The sequence below is a fragment of the Osmerus mordax genome, chromosome 28 (assembly GCF_038355195.1).
Source record: "Osmerus mordax isolate fOsmMor3 chromosome 28, fOsmMor3.pri, whole genome shotgun sequence".
In the NCBI taxonomy this organism is placed as follows: Eukaryota; Metazoa; Chordata; class Actinopteri; order Osmeriformes; family Osmeridae; genus Osmerus; species Osmerus mordax.
In genome coordinates, this window is record NC_090077.1 from 1,882,186 (window position 1) to 1,902,093 (window position 19,908).

At 48.1% G+C, this 19,908-nt stretch overlaps 2 protein-coding genes across 6 annotated transcripts; one reads left to right on the forward strand and one right to left on the reverse strand.

Moving 5' to 3' along the window:
• Nucleotides 1-41: 41 nt before the first annotated feature.
• Nucleotides 42-8,414, forward strand: slc8b1 (solute carrier family 8 member B1). Of its 3 annotated transcripts, none has more exons than XM_067231052.1 (15): nucleotides 42-391; nucleotides 847-999; nucleotides 1,786-1,838; nucleotides 2,381-2,438; nucleotides 2,736-2,841; nucleotides 2,947-3,114; nucleotides 3,652-3,765; nucleotides 3,853-3,921; nucleotides 4,013-4,143; nucleotides 4,422-4,563; nucleotides 4,650-4,771; nucleotides 4,882-5,035; nucleotides 7,462-7,542; nucleotides 7,669-7,733; nucleotides 7,817-8,414. In XM_067231052.1, exons 1-15 carry the CDS (start codon nucleotides 350-352, stop codon nucleotides 8,012-8,014), a joined length of 1,656 nt encoding a protein of 551 aa, XP_067087153.1. In that variant the 5' UTR covers nucleotides 42-349; the 3' UTR covers nucleotides 8,015-8,414. The 3 variants fall into 3 exon arrangements, with proteins under 3 accessions (XP_067087153.1, XP_067087154.1, XP_067087155.1); XM_067231053.1 differs by having other exon boundaries at nucleotides 4,016-4,143; XM_067231054.1 differs by lacking the exon at nucleotides 4,882-5,035.
• Nucleotides 8,415-8,498: 84 nt separating this feature from the next.
• tpcn1 (two pore segment channel 1) lies at nucleotides 8,499-19,307 on the reverse strand. 3 transcript variants are annotated; one of them, XM_067231049.1, is made up of 27 exons: nucleotides 18,571-19,307; nucleotides 15,476-15,609; nucleotides 14,681-14,857; nucleotides 14,083-14,196; nucleotides 13,768-13,898; nucleotides 13,582-13,670; nucleotides 13,267-13,301; nucleotides 13,063-13,121; nucleotides 12,821-12,920; nucleotides 12,554-12,670; nucleotides 12,294-12,418; nucleotides 12,137-12,185; nucleotides 11,942-12,005; nucleotides 11,752-11,796; nucleotides 11,558-11,614; nucleotides 11,415-11,468; nucleotides 11,154-11,226; nucleotides 10,897-11,004; nucleotides 10,663-10,734; nucleotides 10,444-10,533; nucleotides 10,219-10,334; nucleotides 10,073-10,119; nucleotides 9,890-9,958; nucleotides 9,701-9,797; nucleotides 9,435-9,574; nucleotides 9,272-9,352; nucleotides 8,499-9,145 (listed from the first exon to the last, which is right to left on the reverse strand). In XM_067231049.1, the coding sequence occupies exons 1-27, from the start codon at nucleotides 18,677-18,679 to the stop codon at nucleotides 9,002-9,004; spliced, it is 2,496 nt and encodes an 831-aa protein (XP_067087150.1). In that variant the 5' UTR covers nucleotides 18,680-19,307; the 3' UTR covers nucleotides 8,499-9,001. The 3 variants fall into 3 exon arrangements, with proteins under 3 accessions (XP_067087150.1, XP_067087152.1, XP_067087151.1); XM_067231051.1 differs by lacking the exon at nucleotides 18,571-19,307 and adding an exon at nucleotides 15,176-15,231 and having other exon boundaries at nucleotides 15,476-15,535; XM_067231050.1 differs by lacking the exon at nucleotides 18,571-19,307 and having other exon boundaries at nucleotides 14,681-15,231; nucleotides 15,476-15,535.
• Nucleotides 19,308-19,908: the final 601 nt, after the last annotated feature.

Below are 19,908 nucleotides of genomic sequence, written 5' to 3' on the forward strand. Positions count from 1 at the left end.
CAAGGAGGGCGGTGTTTTGATTGTTTGTGTTTGTCTGTACATTATGTCCAGTCCATGGGAAAATAGATACTACTTTAATGATTGGTGCCTTAAGAACTATTGATCACAAGGGCTGAATTTCACTTGTAAACAACACTTCCGATTGTCTGAATGTCCATGCGTCGCCAGTCGTGTTTTGAGGAAACTATCGGAACGGTCATGCTTCCTGAACGAAGTGAATTATGAGATCTTGGAGTTTTGTACCACTGCCAGTAACATGTCACGTTCCGGTTTGTACTGAGCCAAGTACATTTTCTCGGAGACCTCCGTTGTAAAGCGTTCAATCGTCGGCATTGAAGATCCCTTCGAAATGTCACGTGGGGTAATGTTGTTCCATGGCAGTGTTGATGAGGTTAGTAAGATAACAAATTAGATTTTCTTCTTCGTAATTAAATTTAAACAGGTGCATTCGTAAATCTGTTTTTCGCTGTTGACAATGAAGTTAATTCACCATTTATGCCATTGCGCAAAACGAAATTGGCATACTGTCAAGGAACTAATTCCAAGCTCTCACCTGACCTGCAACTTATTTTAACTCAGAACTTTCATTTCATTCATGCAGAATGACTTACTCGATATTTTCTTATCAAAATTGATTTAAGCGCATAATCCTGCCATTTCAATTCTTAGATAGACAATAGACTAAATCATTTAGGCTACCATGGTTTAGGGCAGTCTAGATTTTTGTGTGACAAGTTTTTTTGTGTGACAAGGTTTTGTTTAGGGCCCCCAAAACCCTTGGGCCGGCCCTGGACATGTGTAACTGTGTGCAACATGTGTCAAAGTTTGTGTGTGTGTGTATTCCAGTGTGACATGGTGATGAACCTGAGCGCTGCAAATCGCTGTGCGTTTGTGAACAACACCCCAGACTGCAGTCTGGAAGACGGCTTCATCAATTACCTCTGGCTTGCCTTCTGCCTGCTGCCCCCCCACCTCACACCCCTCACAATAACTCTCTGTGTAAGCGTGTCTTCCTTCTCACACCATCTCCCTGGTCCGAGGACTGAACTTTAATAACGTAACAATAACGTAATCTAATAGTAATAAAGTAACTTGTTTCCAGAACTGATGTCATGGCTATGTACAGTACGGGGAACAAGCCTAGGTTTATATACAGTGCGGAACTAGCAAATGTTGTAAATGTTAGCAAAATTTGAAAAAATATAGTAATAAAGTAACTTGTTTCCAGAACTGATGTCATGGCTATGTACAGTACGGGGAACAAGCCTAGGTTTATATACAGTGCGGAACTAGCAAATGTTGTAATTGTTAGCTAAATTTGAAAAAAAAAAACCATCAACTGAAGGTTAGGCCGGTTATCACTTCCCTTCAGCCTAGTGTGGACAGGTTCCTCTTACCCAGTAATGTGACCATCTGTCAATGGTTTGTGGAAGAATTTACCAATTCTACCCAGTGTTACAAAACCTGTGTAGATTCCCTGAATATACTTTTGCCCAAATCTTTTTTCGATCTGGAGCTCAAGCGAATGTACAAAGAAGGCTCTCTCTCCCTCTTCATCTCTCTCCCCCCTCTCTCATTCCTTCCTTCTCTCTCTTTATCTTTGTCCCTTTTTCTGTGTCACCACTCTCTCTCTCCCCTCTCTCTCTCTCTCTCTCTCTCTCTCTCTCTCTCTCTCTCTCTCTGCCTTATATAAAATTAGTAGTTCATGATAAAAGAAAACTAAAGGGGAAGTATAGACAACTTGCAGCTGTGTATGAATCTGTCAATCTCTTTTTCTCTTCACAGATTGTATGGCTGTTCTTCTTGTTTCTAATTTTGGGACTCTGTGCGTCAAAGTTGTAAGTTCCCCCACAGACCCTCCTGTTCAACTCTACTGTCTGGAGTGTGTAGTTACAGTCAGTCATGGTGTTCTTCTTGTGTTGTGTTTAATTGCTGGCACGTGACCACTATCTGGACAGAGGTACGTGCACAAACTAACTGAACAAGGAGTCGTCTTTTGTGTGTTCCGTTGAGTTCTGTGTCGGCACATTCCAATGCACATGCACTCTTGACTCCATCATCTTATCTTGAAAGGGGAAGAACAGGAGTCACATGGTAGCCTGTTACATGACCACAAGGCATCAGCGAGTCATGGTTTAATACAGTGTAGTAAAGAGTGCAAAGAAAGGGAGGAGTGAGGCATTGGGTTCAGTAAACTTCTGAATAGAGAGATAGAAGTTGGTTTCTTTCTCAGTCATGCTTCCACATGCATTTTAAAGCAGTTCAACGACTCAATAAACACACACACATATTTGAGGTTGAATTCATAAGAGTTCTCCTCATTGACTGGTCGATGGCATTGTTATGTTTATGATTTGTTTCTTTGTTCCTTTGTCTGCAGTTTCTGTCCCAACCTCTCCGCGATCTCCTCCACTCTCCGCCTCACTCACAACGTGGCCGTATCCTCAAACACCCGACCACACTCGATCCTCCTCCCCTGGTCACACGCTCACCAAAACACGCTGAGTAGGGTTTGAGGGTGTGTGAGAGAGAAGAGATAGGAATCTCCTCTCTCTCTCCTGATCAGCTCTTCCACTGATGATTTCATCAACATTCAAACAGGAACATCCACTTCAAAGTGTATCTAAGAACCTGACAGTACAGTCAGCAGTTCTCTGTTCTGTCTCCGTCCGCAGGGGGTTCTAAGATCAGTAGGTTGTGTGTGTGTGTGTTAGCCTTGACTAGTCTGTGTGGAGGGGGTGACCTTCCTGGCGTTCGGCAATGGAGCCCCTGATGTGTTCAGTGCTGTGGCAGCCTTCTCCCATCCACATACCGCTGGGTTGGCGATAGGAGCCCTGTTTGGTATGCACACACACTCACCGCACACACAACAAAAGACCAACCGTTTTTTGTTTGTTTTTGCGTTCGATCCCCTGACCTCGTTCTCTCCCGTTTCTCCCTCCGTAGGAGCGGGGATCTTCGTAACCACGGTGGTTGCCGGGAGCGTGGCGTTGGTCAAACCGTTCACGGTTGCGTCCCGCCCCTTTTTGCGTGATGTCATCTTCTACCTGGGCGCTGTGTTCTGGACCTTCATCATTCTTTACAGAGGAAATATAGCTCTCGGAGAAACACTGGGTAAACACACACACACACGCTCTGTAGTCAGAAGCTCACTGCCTGACCATGTCGTATGTATTTATTGTTGCTTTGTAAATGAGATGTTGTTGTTGCACTCAGGGCTGGACTGGGACCAAAAAAATGACCCTGACATTTTTGCTCAGACTGTCCCACCTGTTTTTGCAAAATGTCAGGTACTGTAGGCTTAGAAACTGAAGCTACAGCACTAAACATGTCGGTTATTTTGAAACACTGGGTAAACAACACACACACTGGAGTCAGAAGTTCATTGTAGTAGCTGGACAGAATGAAACTGCTTGACCATTGAAGAGGTCTGTCCTTAACCACTGTACTTTCACAGCAGTTGGGTACTATCTAATACGTCTTCACCATGTAGTATGTATGTATCGTTGCATTGTAAATGTTGTTGTTGCACTGTAGTATTTGAGCTCACCATGCCTGATAGCTGAGCCGTGGTTCCTTACTTTCAGTACAGCAGAAAGCGTACAGTACTGCTGTGAAAATGTGGTCCTCTTTTGATGCGTGTGTGTTTAGGCTACCTGTCCCTGTACGTTGTGTATGTGATCACAGTCATCGTGAGCGCCTACATCTACAACCGACAGAAACACTCAGCCACAGCCTCCATCCACACCTCAACGCATGTGTCAGGTGCCCTTTGCACACGCTCACACACGCACACACACACAGGTGCACGCACACACACACAAGGATACTAATGTTCTTCTCTCTTGACAGAGTTTCAGTCATCAGAGTCAGATGATGAAGTTCCTTCATTAAGCAACCGTGGCATCCAGCATGACTATGGTAAGAATGCATCACTGTGCTGCACTATGTATACTAAACATTACTCCCAGGTCTGTGCTAATCAGAGGTGAAATGTGTGTGTGTGTGTCAGAAGATGAGTACAGACCGCTCCTGCCTTACTCTGAGTCGACGGTTCAGATTTTCCTGAGCTCCATCAACCCTCTGGATCACAGGAAGTGGAGGAGGAAGTCCTGGGGCTGGAGGACACTGAAAGTACTCAAGGTGTGTATTGTGTGGGTGTGGTTTTTCTCTCTGCTAGGGCTTCGTGGTTAGTGTGTCTTGTGTGTGTAATCTGTATGTGTGTGTATGTTTTTTCTCTCTGCTAGGGCTTTGTGGTTAGTGTGTCATTTGTGTATTGTGTGTGTAATCTGTATGTGTGTGTGGTGTTTGTAGGCCGTGTAGCGGTGTAGCTGTATTTTTTAGCTCTCTCTGTGTCCTGCATCATTGCCAGTCAGTGTGTCGCCGTGACCTAAGCTGCAGTTCCCTCCTGCGTCCACCAGATGCCACTAGAGGTGGTGCTGCTGCTGATCATCCCTGTGGTGGACCCTGACAAGGAGGACAGGAACTGGAGGCGGCCTCTAAACTGCCTCCATCTGCTCACCGCCCCGCTCGTCTGCGTGCTCACCTTCCAGTCGGGGCAATGTAAGTCAGCAAGCTTGACGGAGTGTGTTTCATCGTTTGTGTGTGTGTGTGTTCTGGTGGTATAAATGTGTTTGTCTCCTCTGCAGATGGTACTTATATGATCCAGGGGGACTTCCCCGTCTGGCTGTTGACTCTCCTCCTGGGGTTATTCCTGGCTGCCATCGTGTTCTTCACCACCAGCAATGACACGCCCCCGCCCTTCCACTCAGTAAGACAGGACACGTGGGGTGTGCCATCCAGCTTCCTGGATTTGTTTACTATTGTTGTTGTTTTTTTTTTACTTGTCGGTGAAGTGTGTGTGTGTGTGTGTGTGTGTAGGTGTTCTCCCTGCTAGGCTTCGTGGTGAGCGCCATGGTGATCAGCGCTGCAGCCTCAGAGGTGGTCAGCCTGCTGCACATGCTCGGTGTGGTGCTGAGTCTCAGTAACACGGTGCTGGGGCTCACGCTGCTCGCCTGGGGGAACAGCATCGGAGGTGACGCGCACACACACACACACCATACACACACACACACCATACACACACACACCATACACACACACACACCATACAAATACATACCACATGCAAACACACACTTTCACATTTACCAACACACACGCACACACACACACAATACAAACATATACCACATGCAAACACACACTTTTACATTTACATACAAACACACACACTTACTACATGCACACACACACACACCATACAAACGCCTACAAGATACAAGAGATGACTTCATTGTCAACTGAAAGGTGACAGTAAAGATGAGCTGTGCCAGTGACATGCAGTGATCCACACGTCTGGCCGTCTCGTCAGAGAGCAGATGATGGGCGTTCAGCACGACAGAGATCACCGTAGATGTGCCCGGGATCCAGTCTGGCCTCTGTATCCTGCCGCCACCATTCGATCTGTCTCCTGAGTGTATGGGAACACTGTCCTGGGGGGAACAGCATCGAAGGCGACTCCCACACCTACAAACTTACTTTACTGTCGGGGTTGTTAAAATAGGTGTTTTCTAGTTCTACATACATACATACAGTCCCCCTACACATGCATTTCATCAGAGCGGTCCTGGGTCTCTTGCTGCTCTTCTGGGGGAACAGCCCCGGAGGTGACAGACACACACCGTAACACAGGAGAGTTAGGGGTTCAAGCCCTGTAGGTGCTAAAACCTTATTGTTTTTGTGTTGATTTATTATTATTAGAATGCTGGCTTTCAGCAAGACCTTACTTCAGGGTCTTGGGTTTGAATCTCACTTGAGCCATTAACATGCATGTCCTTGCCTCACTTTCCTTGTCTATCTTCACTGATCTGTCCCAAATAAAGCAGAAATAAGCCTGAATCTAGGCTACTGTCAGCTTTTAAAATCTAGAACAAATTCGTAGAGGCAAGTACCCAAGAGCGGTGACCGTAGCATACCAGTCCCAATGGCTCATTGATGAGGGACGCTGTCTCGTAAACAAGAGGTTGAAGGTTTGATTCCCAGCAACTGTCAGTTTTTAAAATCTAGAACATATTCGCCGAGGCAAGTACCCAAGAGCGTTTGCCATATCCTATCAGTCCCAATGGCTCATAGAAGTTTGACTTCCAGCAACTGTCAGTTTGTAAATTCTAGAATAGATTTGCAGAGGCAAGTATCCAAATGCATACCATGCCAGTCTCATAGATGAGGGATGCTGTCTCGTAAACAACAGGTTAAAGGTTTGATTCCCAGCAACTGTCAGTTTTTAAAATGTAGAACAGATTCTCAGAGGCAATTACCCGAGAACAGTGTGGATATCCTACCAGTCCCAATGGCTCACAGGAGAGGGATGCAGCCTCACAAACATGAGGTTGATGGTTTGAATCCAGGCTGCTGCCACCAAATTTTTAAGCGCAGATTGGCATTGAAATGCATGTCAAGAACGCCCGGAGAAAGTACTTCTCTGCGAAGGGCTTCCGTGGTGTGGTGGTTAAAGGGCATGAACAAAGACAAGTCACTGGGTACTTCAAGTTCACACATCGCCGGTTCGAATCTCACCCACGGTCGGGTTGAATCGTCACCCACGGTTGTCTGGAGCCGCCCCGGCTACACGAGGCAGGGGGGGGGGCAATCTCCCCCCCCGGTGGTTCCCAACAATAATCTAAGAGGTCATCCAGTCCAGGAAGCCAACAACAGGGACTTTTTACAAACATTTCTGTAGATTTGATTTTCATGTGCCCTGCTAGCCGGCCGGCGAGGCAGCCGAATTTTCGCCATATTTTGGGGAGGAGGGAGGAGCCACTGGACCAGGGGGGAGGGGCCACATGGAAAAGAGGAGGGGTCTCAGGAAAAGGAGGTGGAGCCACAGGAGGAGGGAGGAGGGGTCTCAGGGAAAGGAGGTGGAGCCACGGGAGGAGGGGTCTCAGGGAAGGAGGGGTGTGGACCGGCTTTTGTTGAGCAGTCAGATGAAGCTTCGTTCCACAAACTCCCTGCGTGACGACATCAGGCCACAGAGGGAGGGACCCCCTTTTTTGAAACAGCTGAGTGTTTTGACTGTTGGGGAGGAGGAGCTCTAGCGTGAGCGTCATCTCTCTTGTCCAGCTTCACTGAGGCATACTGAACTACCCAAGCTGTCCCGTACCTAACACACAAGGTTTCGATCAGTCAGATGAAGCTTTGCAGTGTCGAATGATGAGTCGGGTGAAGCTTTGCTCTAGTTCAGTTACACCTTCCAACACACAAACTCCACCAACTGTAAAATGACTAAGGTCTGACATGCATCCAGTAGCAGGGTTGCATTTTCAGTCTTCAATAAAGAAGGTTATACTCTGAAATCCATCTGACCCTTTCTCGCTTAGCGGTAGAGTATTTCTCTGACTTCTCTCTCCCACCCTCGTTTTTCTGCCATTGGATTTAAAGATTTGTGTTTTCTCATTTCAGATTGTTTCTCTGACATCACCATTGCGCGGCAGGGCTACCCCAGGATGGCCATATCTGCCTGCTTCGGAGGAATCATCTTCAGTATCCTCTCTGGTGTGCTTGGGGGAGGAGCGGTGAGGAGTTCAGAGCAGGGAGACTTGGGTATGTTTGTGGTTGGGGGGGAGGAGCCCAGAGTAGGGAGACTTTCCTTGACCAGGTTCCTCTCAGACATGCTGTTTGGCGTGGGGCTTGGCTGTCTGCAACACGTTTACACCCACAACAAAGTCCTGCAGGTAAACGTCTCTGCGGATGTGTGTTCAGAGATATACGTCACCAGGAATCAGTGTTCTCATTCCTCTTACCTGTTCTTCTTCAGCTGGATCCGACAGGTTTGCTGACGTGGGTTCTAGCAGGTTCTCTGGGCCTGTCCCTGGTTCTGTCCTTTGTCATAGTACCCCTATGCCGGTTCCACCTGGGTCGGTTCTACGGCATCTTCCTCCTCGCCTTCTACGCGATCTTCATCATCGTGGCGCTGCTCACGGAGTTCGGCAAGATCAGAGTGGGCTCAGCCTGAGTCGGAACCCCCCTCGGAACTGGGCCTCAGAATCACGACAGACCCGACCAAACTAAAGGAAATATTCTCGGCTCAGTGCGCTGTTCCGTTTGTAGCATGCTGTCTGACCTGCTGCCCTAAAGGCTTCTCCTTTCAAGGAGGTGAAGCCAGACACTGTAATGTTCCTCCAGCTTGCACTGACTGGACCTTCAGTACTGAGCCTCCACTGGACCCCTGTGCTGGGGAGAAGGACCAGGAATGGAACAAGTCTAATCAATATGATTGTAAATCAGAGCTCAGATGGACTTTACTGTTTGTCTTTGGTTAGTGTTAATTCAGTTATATAGTTCTATACGTGTGGGCATTAACTTGAAACTGGTTGAAAAGGGTTATTTTACTAAACTTCATGTTTTTTTCCTGACATGTTCCTGGAAATATTTTTGACTGTTGAGACCAGATTTGACCTGCTGTATTTAAAAAAAAGAAAATCCTGAAACCGCAAGGGTACACAAATTCACTTGAGAAAGTGAACAGTTTAATAAAATTATTCATTATTCAATACACCAGATACATTATAATACACTTACAGAATAACGAGATATAAAAGTAAAATCTTCCATTTGGTTAGGAGATATATTGTAGCTGTAGGTTGTTACAGGGCAGGGACTGATCTGAGAGCTGTGTGTTGGACTGGAGTGTCGCGGGGCGGTCATCCTACCTGGTTTTAACATTGTGCCTCTAAACTAGGGCATGTTATGAGGTGAAAGACGGTTATCTGGTCTCAACATACGAGAAGCAGCCACTTGCCTTCACCACACTAGGGAGGGGGGCGGGGGGGGGGGGTCTGTAGCAGGCCAGGGGCAGCCCCAAGGTTTTGGTTGTTGGTCAGGTGACATCCCACCTGGAGATGAGGCGGGAGGGGGGAGAGTCTGTGGTTCCTCCTTACCCACAGGGCCGTTCGGCTGTGGCGGGGGGGGGGAGGAGACAGGTCTGAGGCGAGCGTGTCTGTTAGATGATGGTCCCTGTGAGGGCGTTGCGCTGGGGCTCAGGTGAAGGCGACGGGCCGGGGCTCTCCAGCGGTCTCTCCAGCGGTCTCTCCACGATACAGTCTGTCTGGGGCAGGTTCTCTCTGGAGTACTCAGCATACCACTCCTACACACACACACAGAGATATCACCTCAGAGGCTGTACCACACGCAAACACAGCAGCAGCCAGGAATTGCACGTGATGAGACAGGCCAGTCACATGGCGTCATGGTGGCCCTGCCTGACCCTCACCTGGATCTCCTCCTCGTACATCTTCATGCTGAGGTCACTCTTGGTCCTGGACCTCCGCCCCAGGTACACCAGAGACAAGTGCTGGAAACACAGGAGCTGTCAGCTAGCAGATAGCAGAGCCTGGAGTGTGTGTGTAGTGTGTGTGTGTGTGTGTGTCTCTCACCCCGCTGCGGTCCATGGCCAGCAGGACTCCCTGTAGAGAGTTGAGGGAGGACAGTCCAGGGCTGGTCTGCTTGTACAGCTCCAGAGTGGTCAGAGCCTCGTCACGACTCACCTCCGCCTCAAACACGATGCCGTTCTCATCTGCAAAACACACATACACACTTACACATGCTTCCAAAACACACACCCTAACTCATACATGATCCTACGGATTCCACACACACACACATTCTGAGAGTCCAACACACACACACACACACATCTCACCCTCCGGGTCCTCCACAGGCTCTCTGTTCTTGCGACTGTAGTTCATACGGAACACAAACGCGTCCAGGATGAACGCCACGATGATGGTCATCACCACCTGGACAGCAGGGAGAGATCAACATGTTACCCCCCCACACAAACACACACCTACAGTTCTCTCACACACACACACACACACACACAACTCACCATGGTAACAATATAGAAGGTCATGAAGTAGAGGCGACTCCAGTGAGTGGTCATGGACGTCACTCCTTCCTGTAGGGGAGGGGACAACAGCTGTCAATCAACCTCAGCCACCAATCACATGGAACATGAAATAACTTAACATGACATGTTAAGACAGGTGAGGGTGTTTAGTCACACTGTTACCATGGTGATGTACCAGTTATTGACCACCGTCAGCTCAAACAGAGTAACTGCAGACAGAGAGAGAGAGACATATTACCATAGTGACAAGTCTGTAACTGTCAGAACTGAAAGGTTTACATTCTGAGAGTGTGTGTGTTGGTGTTTACCGAAGCTGCTGAGAATATTATTGAAATTGTTGAGATAGTAGTAGCCTTCCTCCAGGACCGTCTTGTTGCCCACGGTGACGTTGATCTGTCTGTAGGAGTCTGCTACCGTACTGGTGCTGCGGGGGGCATTGAACCAAGAGTCAGCCACCAGGGGCAGTGTCAGGGCAGCAGGGTTCGAGGCAGTGTGAGGGCAGCATGATTCGAGGCAGTGTATTCTGGACTCACTTGCAGCAGTTTGGGAAGACGACATCAGCGAAGAACTCCATCCCCACAATGGCAAAGGAGTAGTAGAAGATGATGAGGGTCAGGCCCAGGCTGGAAACACACACACACACAGTCAAATACAGGACTGAGAGACGGTTTCTTCTTCTCTCAGGTGACTTAAGGGTCATGCTTAAGGGTCATGCGGGGGGTCAGGAGTCATGGTTAGAGGTCGGGGGTTACCTGGCCATCCTGGGGAAGAGTTCAAACATGGTGTCCAAAACGTTTCGGTACCTCTGCTTGATCTTAAACAGCCTGGTGGACAGATGGAAACAAGACCATCATGGGTAATTACCTGAGCTGTCTTTATAGGACAGCGACACATTTCTCCAGCTGTGTTTCAACCGATCACAGTAATCACATTTTCACAGATACAAGGAGCTGAAGAGAAGCCTGTGTGTTTCCGTGGCGCCCCACCTGAGGAGCTGCAGTGGCCTGAGCACCACGATGAAGTAGAAAGGCTCCATGTCGAAGGCCAGAGCAATCAAGCCCAGAAAGGCGAACACCGTGACGGAGAAGTCAAACCTGAGCAGAGGAGCCAAACAAACAGAAAATCCGCTAAAACACTGTTGATAGAGATACAGTGTGTGTGTGTATGTGATAGAGAGAGAGTGTGTGTGTGTGTGTGGAGGGACAGGGGGTAAGAGGTCAGGGGTCCAGGCCTCAGTACTCACAGGTTCCAGCCAGAGCTGAAGTAGGCCATGGGTCCCAGGCCTGTGATCTTCAGCAGAACCTCCACGCCGTAGACTGGGCATGGGGGAGGAGAGACGCTATACTGACTGAACTGTTCATCTCACTAAGAAAGTAGGCTCTAGTCCAAAACAGTTTGGAAATCAAAGTAAGCCTCTAACACCCAAGGGTATTTGATGCTGTGTGTGTGTGTGTGTGTGTGTGTGTGTGTGTGTGTGTGTGTATCTGTGTGTTTGCCAACTCACTGGTGAGGAAGATAATGTAACTCAAAGGGACGGCACGGGACCAGGAGTATCCACCTAGACCAGGAGAGACCAGAACTCACATCAGGGGTCCAGGGGTGTGTGTGTGTGTGTGTGTGTGTACCGTGTGTGTGTGTGTGTCTTACTGTTCAGCATGTAGGTTTCCACTAGGATCCACACACCGTTGAAAGCCACCACCACATCTGCAGGAAGAGAACAGGATCAGGACTGTGTGTGTGTGTGTGTGTGTGTGTGTGAGACAGGAGACATGTAAGTGTGTGCTCTGCTGGTTGTAGAAGGGCCAGCCACTCTAGCTGTCTGAGCGGAGGACAACACTCACACATAGTGTACTGGAAGGCCTTCGACTTCACCAGCATGTTGATGCCTGTTAGGAAGCAGAGGCAGACCATGAGACAGAACAACCAGGGGGAGGAGAAGGAAGGGCAGATTGGGAGGGAGGGAAGGATGGGATGGATAGATGGAAGGGAGGGAATAATAGATGGCAGGATTGATAGAAGCGGACCACTAACCTTTGAAGATGAGAAAGGTGGTGTTTGGAAGGTCATCAAACCAGTGCTCCCCACTCCGCCGTGCCTACCTCACACACACACACACACACACACACACACACACACACACACACACACACACACACACACACACACCTCAGGATGCGGTAGTACATCAGCTATGTACAGGTAAATGCTGACCTGAGGTAGGCTTACCTTCCACTTGAGTCCGATGACCTCATAGAACTTGTAGAAGTCGTCCAGGCTGCAAAAGACGAACACACAACTGCAGATCTGTACATGTGTGCGTGTGTGTGTGCGTGTGTGTGTGTGTGTGCCTGTATGCATGTGTGTGTGTGTGGATGGTAGGTACCTGAGCATAGGTGCCCCAGCTGTGTTCAGAGCCTTATAGGTGAGGAAGCGATCCCTGGCAGACATCCGTGGTCTGTAGAAACGCATCAGACCGTCAAACTGCTTCAGCGACACACCCATCGGTCTCTGCGACACACACACACACACGCCTTATAGCAGTTAAACACACTTCTATTATTATCATTATATATTGATAGTCTCCCCTTTCACTAGCTCTGTGTTTGTGTATGTGTGTGTATGTGTGTGTGTGTGTTACTCTACCTGCCGGCTGACCAGTAGTTGAAAGGCGTGGTCGATGGCGGAGCGCTTGTGTAGCAGCAGGGATTTGAACTTCATCTTCTCCACCCCGTTAAAGGTGTCAAACACCACAGCTAGGAGCTGCACACACACACACACACAGACAATATTCGTTATCAATCCCCTTGCTGGATTCTTTGGGTGTGTGTGCGTGTGTGTGTATGTACCTGTATGCATGTGTGTGTGTGTGTATGTATGCATGTGTGTGTGTATACATGTGTGTGTGTGTACCAGGTTCATGATGAAGTACAGCTCTATGGAGAGGTAGACTATGAAGAAGACGCAGGACCAGCGGTTCCTTGAGTACGCCGGCATCATTACGTCCGGAAAACTACAGACAACAGGAAGCACACCGTCAACTCAGGAACACAGAACACTTAAGTAGGGAATCCAAAACAGAAGTTCATTGAGGTATGTGAGGGGTGAAGGTGTGTGTGTGTGTGTGTGTGTGTGTTTGCAGTGCGTGGGCTTACTTTGCTGTGGTCAGGAGCACAAACAGACTAACAATGCTGTTCTCCAGAGTGCTGAAGTACTGAGGGAGAAACACAGTCACACAACACAGTTAGCAAAACTGGTCACCAGCATGCACATATAAAGACGCCCGCATACACACAGACTTCGATGCACATGCAGAAATCACAGTTGCACACTTCTGAGTAAGACATTCTGGAACATACCGGATCAGCAGTGTTTGGGGAGAACAGACAGAAACCTGTGGAGAAACAAAAGACGATCAATACAACGGTGAGACAACAGAACTGACTGATTCACGGTATGTGTGTGCGTGTGTTTGTGTGTTTCTTACCCAGGATAGCAAAGATAACCGTGTGTGTGTGTTTCTCACCCAAGATAGCAAAGATAACCATGTGTGTGTTTCTCACCCAAGATAGCAAAGATAACCATTGGTGTGTGTTTCTCACCCAAGATAGCAAAGATAACCATGTGTTTCTCACCCAAGATAGCAAAGATAACCATGTGTCTGTGTTTCTCACCCAGGATAGCAAAGATAACCATGAAGAAGAGCAGCAGCAGAAGAATGTCAATAAAAGGTGGGAGGGACTGGAAGATCTGACGCAGGTTTCTGATTGGAGGAGAGATAAGGTCTGTCAGTGACCCCGGGGGTTTGGGGAGCGGCAAATGGAGGAGCGTGTGTGTGTGTGTGTGTGTGAGCGTCCTACCTGCGGACAGCGCCACAGTATCTGCAGTCCACCAGGAAGATGGGTCTGAGAGCCCGGGTCACGCGGAGGTGAGACGTTTGGCGGATCAGAACCACTATGGCCTCCACGAACTGGAGCAGCAACACACAAGTCTACACACACACAATATAACATAAAGAGCTGTGAAAAAACCCTTCTGGTTCACCGGGTACAGCACGTACCACAAAGTATAAGGCGTCAACGCAGGGGCCATTTCCTGCATGTCTTCCTCCCTCTCCATGCTTTCCTGTCTCTTATCAAAGATACATAAAGCCGAAAAAGGAAGGCTGTGCTGACCTTCACCATGGTCCTCTTGTGGCGTATGAAGGTGTGGAATCCGAGCCAGCGCAGCTTCATGCAGAGCTCGAAGGCCACCATGACCAGGGCCAGCAGCTCCAGCGTGGCGTGGACCTGCAGACACAGCAGCATCAGCTCCTGTACGCAGGCACAGGACTGGGAGAGCACAGTACGACTGGGTCTGTCTGTCTGTGTGTAGTGTCTGTGTGTGGTGTCTGTGTGTGGTGTCTGTGGACTGCCTGGGTGTGTGTCTGTGTGTGTGTATGGACTCCCTGGGTGTGTGTGTCTGTGTGTGTGTATGGACTGCCTGGGTGTGTGTGTCTGTGTGTGTGTATGGACTGCCTGGGTGTGTGTGTCTGTGTGTGTGTATGGACTGCCTGGGTGTGTGTCTGTGTGTGTGTATGGACTCCCTGGGTGTGTGTGTCTGTGTGTGTGTATGGACTGCCTGGGTGTGTGTGTCTGTGTGTGTGTATGGACTGCCTGGGTGTGTGTCTGTGTGTGGTGTGTGTGTCTGCGTGTGGATTGCCTGAGTGTGTGTTTGTCTGTCTGTGTGCAGTGTGTGTATGGACTGCCTGTGTGTATGTGTGTGTGTCCGTACGTAGACGTCGAGCCGTAGCGAGGGGACAGCGGGGGCCTCGCACAGCGACAGCACCATGAGCAGCAGCCCTGTGAGAAGCTCCATCATGTAGAACAGGTGGTTGTGGGCAAACAGGTAGGCAGCCAGCGCTTTGGGGCTCCGCGGATGCGTGAAGAACTTGTCATTGTTCTCTCCTTCCTGTTGTGGAACACACACGCGCGCACAAACATGCATGCACGTGCAGGTATACACACAAGCAGGCAGGCACACACACACAAACAAACGAAACCAACCATAAACATCCATTGCAGAGTAATTGTCACCTGTCCCAGGACCATTCCAGGTGTGTTTTAACAAGCAAAGCTCACACAGGCAGTAAACCATTACAAGGTCACATGAGCTGTAGGTTGGCTAGCTCAACACAAACCAGAGGTAAACTTACTTATACAGAACCAGGCATGTGTGTGTCTGGTGGTCAGTAAAGCAGTTATTGCCATGCCTAGGGGTTTACGGTACCTTTAGGAGCGATTGTACTTTCCGCAACAGTTACTAATTCCAGGATGAAAACATCTCTGAAGAATTAGAGTAATATCAAGTTATCACGGAGACAGAACGTTTCTGTCGTCATCTGCAAATACCGAACTTGACAAGTTGCCTCCATGATTGTAGTTTGTTTCGCCGTTTTGGTGATTCAAAACTCCATTGGGTAAGTTTTGGCTTTGGCACACTGGCAAATAGTGATTACAACCAGGCAACCCTGATCTGAGAGGTAAACTACATACAGAAGCAGCAAGATGTGCGGCACTGGTACAGTACCTGCAGGTAGATAGCTGCTTCTTGGTAATTCATCTCCCAGCTATGTCGCAGTGATGCATTCTGGGGCCTGTGGTTCTGTGGTCCCGGCGTGGGAATCACAGCATTGTTCGCAATGTCATAGCCTCCTCCTCCATCTGTAGGAGAAAGAATCCACTCAGTGTGAATGTGGTTCACAACCACAGAGTAGTGAGGTTAAAACAGCAGTCTAAAGCCTTGAGAGGGCTCCCCCTTATCTGCTGATAGCTGTCCAGACACATACCAGGGTTGTCTACTTCTTGCTCCACCATAAATGAAGATATCAAGACAGGATTATCCTCCACCGTCAGGTTGTCATGGATACAAGGTATCTCTGTCTGAACAGATGAGCACTCCATGGCTCAGTTTCCTTTCACGTGTGTATGCGTGTGTGCTTGGAGCCCCGTGGTCCTCTAAAGCCGTGTGTGTGACATTGACAGTCCGCAGGTCTGGCTCCAGTGTCCGACAAACTTCCAGGGACACACGCTCACATTCCTGAGGGGCCACAGATAGGAGGGATGCAGGTGCCAGCCACGTCCTCAAACCCTGGTCGTTTCTCTCTGGGGGGCACCAGGTACACCAGGCAAGAACAACGATCCTCAGGCCAAAGTCCAGAGGCGTTCAGAAGATTCAGCAGAATCAAGACAGGGTGGGGATCGCCACTCTGTTACAGACCTCCTCACCAAAACAGGAAGTTGGGACCCGAGGCCTGGAGGATCGGGACCGGTAAGAAGTTGGATAAGGAGGCACGGTCCTGAGAGTTCCAACTGTTTCCGCCTCTCTCCTGCTTTCTGCTAGAAAGTGGAGTTTGACCTCTGAACCTCGTGTTCCCTGCCTGTTCCCTGCCGCCTGTTCCCTGCCTGTTCCCTGCCGCCTGTTCCCTGCCGCCTGTTCCGGCGTCCTGTGAGTCTTTGCGAGGATTTGAAAGAAAGTCACCCTGCAGACAGCTGCTCTAAAATGGGAACGCACAGTGACTCACCACCAGTAAAGTAGCCTTTGTACCACAAACAAAAAAAATCCAAATCTTATCCTTCCTCTTTGCAGATTGTTTTTAAGGTTGTTGAGAGTAAAACAAAAAAGAAAAGAAAAAAGTGATTACTTGGCAAATATGTGGCTATAGCCGTCTGACCAAATAGAAACTGCAAAAGCTACTGTTTAACTTCCTCAGTGTTTCCTCTATAGCTCTTCAGTTAAGCATATAGATGGACAGTTTCTTCCTAATAGCTAACTAACATCTCATATGTGGCATAATAAGGGTCATCTCCATCGATGAAAAACAGAACAAAACCGCAGACTGATAACAGCCAAACACTATCAAAATAAACCTTAGATCTGAAGGATCAAAACGGCCTACATCTTCAAAAGAAATTAAATCACGACAAGATCCTCTTCGTCTTCAGGTGGATGTCGTTCTGACTTGTCTACATCACCTCGGACCTCCGGCCAGCGTTGCTGTGTGAGGGGGGGGCGGAGTTATTCCTGCAGGAGTCTCCCTGGCTCCTCCACCAACCACATGACTCACGCTCCGGCTTGCTGCAACGCTGTTCTCTGGGACCACAGACGAGGAGAGTATAGACGTGTGTCCCTCCCTGCGGTCAGCGTGAGGCTCCTGTACGGCGCGCCGAGTCCCCTGGCGTTGCCGTGAGAGCTGTCGGCTGAGGTGTCAGGTAAAAGATCCAACTGGGGTCTTTCCAGGGCTTGCTAACGTGGCTATACCGGGGCCTCGACTCTGCTGTTGCCCTGGCAGCGGAGCGTCCTGTGTGAGCTGTGTGCTCTCTCCCTGCCTCACATTTGTAAGAGAACAATAACTGGTTTCAGTGTTTGAAGCTGCCTGTCTGTCAACAACACGCTGAGGTCCAGCGGACGCTGCTCTTCTCCAGGCCCACACAGAAACTCAAACAAACCGAGTCTGCCTAGTCCTCCCAGATCAGACAGAAATATCCCAGAATTCATCCTCCCCATGTGACCATTCTTCTTCACGTGGCCCCCTCACAACAGAAACCTGCTTTTCCAATCAAGAGTCCACAGCAATGCATGTGGTGTGGTGTGGTGTGTTGTGTGTGGGTGGGGGTGGGGGGGGGGCAGGGCTTCCTTCCACTGTGTATGGGTTTAACTCTCTCTCTCTCTCTCTCTCTCTCTCTCTCTCTCTCTCTCTCTCTCTCTCTCTCTCTCTCTCTCTCTCTCTCTCTCTCTCTCTCTCTCTCCCTCCCTCTCCCTCCCTCTCCCTCTCCCTCTCCCTCTCTCCCTCTCTCTCTCTCGAGGACACTCCAACCCTAGAGCAGGTTGGTTAGTCTCTTTCCTACAAGTGACCACTCCCAGATATCCTGGACAAACAGTTTCCATTATCCTGTCCGTTTTTAGAGCAGTAAAAAAAAAAAAAAGAAGAAAAAAAGACCAAGAAGGATGCACAGTCAGCCCTGCAGAGAACGCTGTGGACGTACACACTCACGTATAGACACACACGCAGCCCCTAAACATGGGGCAGGGGGGCCACTCACACTGCTGACACTGCAATTTGCAGCGTGAGTGTGTGAGAGGCAATTTGTGGTGTGTGTGAGGGATACAAAGGCTGCAGGATTACTAGACAGGATAACACACAAATATACACACACACACAAACACACAGGGCCAGGGAGCTACTCTATATTTTATTTTTTTAAACATGACCTTTGACTTGGGTGTAAGGCAAACAACGGATGTAGTCTGGCAGCAGAGGAGCAACGCTGGTAAGTTTAAATGGGGGAACAAACTGTGGCCCAACTAATACTATCTGTTCTCAGCCCTTCTACTTAGCCAGGCATTCCTGAGAGGACCAGAAACTGTCTATAATCAAACTTTGTGATTTTATTCAAATCATTGTCAATGAGTCTACATATAATTCAACGTTATTGATTTAGCATTACAGTATGGTTGAGAATAAGTTGCAGTACAACACCACATTGCAAGGCAGATCCAACAGATGATCTAACGTAAACAACACACTGATTGCAGCTGATAGCCTACCCTAGGGTTTGCTATTAAATTTGGTGTCTGACTACACAGTTCAAAGATGCAGAATTTGGATGACAACAAAAACTTACTCTCATCGCCTCTCTCCGTGTCTCCTCTCTCCATCTCATCGCTTAGCAAACCGCTGTTCGCATCGTCCCAGGTTAGGATGAGGGGCACATCGTCATCACTGGCCTCCATTATGGCCAGAGTTCTGATAGATGTGAAGATCTAAGAAAAGTATTCCACTCAACTAGCTTCCTAATAGCCCATTAGTTTTAAAAGGAGCTAGAAACTGTTACCAAAAACATTCTTACGCAAGGTATTCTAGCTAGAAAGCTAGCATGTCGTCAGGGACATTAAACTCCTAGCTAGCTAACTAGCTATACACAGTCGACTTCTCAAACTTAGCAAGTCTAGCTATCTCTTAGCTATGTTGTGCTAGCCAGCGAGCAATATTGCATTAATTTACCCTAAGAACTTTGGACTTTAAACTAGTTAGCTAGCTAGGAAGATAAGTTCCTCAAATGAAGCGCTTGTGAATCAATCGAATCGCTAGCTAGCTAACTCAATTTGGTTAGCTAGCTAGTTCAGCTGATTTGATGCTGCTTGATTTGTACTTAGTGACATCTGTCGCTGACCAGCACGCCAGGCTGGCCTTATAACTGTCCATCATCATTTGACTTCCAATAAGTTTCTACGAGACTTGTGAAGTACTAGCTACCGTAGCTATAAAATTAAACCATACAATGTTTGATTCCTAAGTTTGGTAATATTATTCGGAGCCAAAGATATATAATATTTGAATAACTACTTTAATATTAAGCTAGTCTAACTGTCCTTCAAGTTGGACCGTTCATTATCGCAAGAAACAATGTTACATTTTACGACAGTAACGACGGACGGCACTGGCCACAGGGTTTTCAAAATAAAAGTGGACATGGAAATCTATGTGGATCTGACATTTATTATATGATATTTACAATTTTACCAAAAAGGTCCGCCAATAGACAGCGTATATCTGTGCAATAAATACTAATTAAATCAATATATGGCAACAATGTTGGTGCCTTCACCGAAATACCCTCCAGTTTTGAAAGTATCTCGACAGTGGATGCATGCTGTATCCTAGCAACCATGGCGTGAACCATCAACACAATTATAATTATTTTCTTGGAGAGACTGTCAGAAACAATGCGGACCATTTATCTAGCTAGCGCTAGCTAAAGCTGTTATAAACTTTATGTAAAAAAGATTTGTAAGGTTTGTAAGAGGTAAGTAGGTTCCTTAAAATAAGTGACATATTCTAACACATCAACAACAACAAAAAAGCTTAATAGCCAATAGTGCTCAGTTAGTTAGACACCCCTTGACAGTTCATTAGTGCACTGGAGCAAGATAGCTAATTTAGCTAAAGTAGCAAAAAACTC

What these genes read in the sequence shown, in the direction of transcription:
- slc8b1 (XM_067231052.1), top strand. Translation starts at nt 350, where the DNA reads ATGTCACGTGGGGTAATGTTGTTCCATGGCAGTGTTGATGAG. An exon ending in AGCTCTCGGAGAAACACTGG is followed by an intron (nt 3,115 to 3,651) that starts GTAAACACACAC and finishes GTGTGTGTTTAG; the next exon opens with GCTACCTGTCCCTGTACGTT. An exon ending in CTGGGGGAACAGCATCGGAG is followed by an intron (nt 5,036 to 7,461) that starts GTGACGCGCACA and finishes TTCTCATTTCAG; the next exon opens with ATTGTTTCTCTGACATCACC.
- tpcn1 (XM_067231049.1), bottom strand. Translation starts at nt 18,679, where the DNA reads ATGGAGGCCAGTGATGACGATGTGCCCCTCATCCTAACCTGGGACGAT. An exon ending in GTGCTCCTGACCACAGCAAA is followed by an intron (nt 12,921 to 13,062) that starts GTAAGCCCACGC and finishes TGTTGTCTGTAG; the next exon opens with TTTTCCGGACGTAATGATGC. An exon ending in GGCCTTCCAGTACACTATGT is followed by an intron (nt 11,615 to 11,751) that starts GTGAGTGTTGTC and finishes CTCTTCCTGCAG; the next exon opens with ATGTGGTGGTGGCTTTCAAC.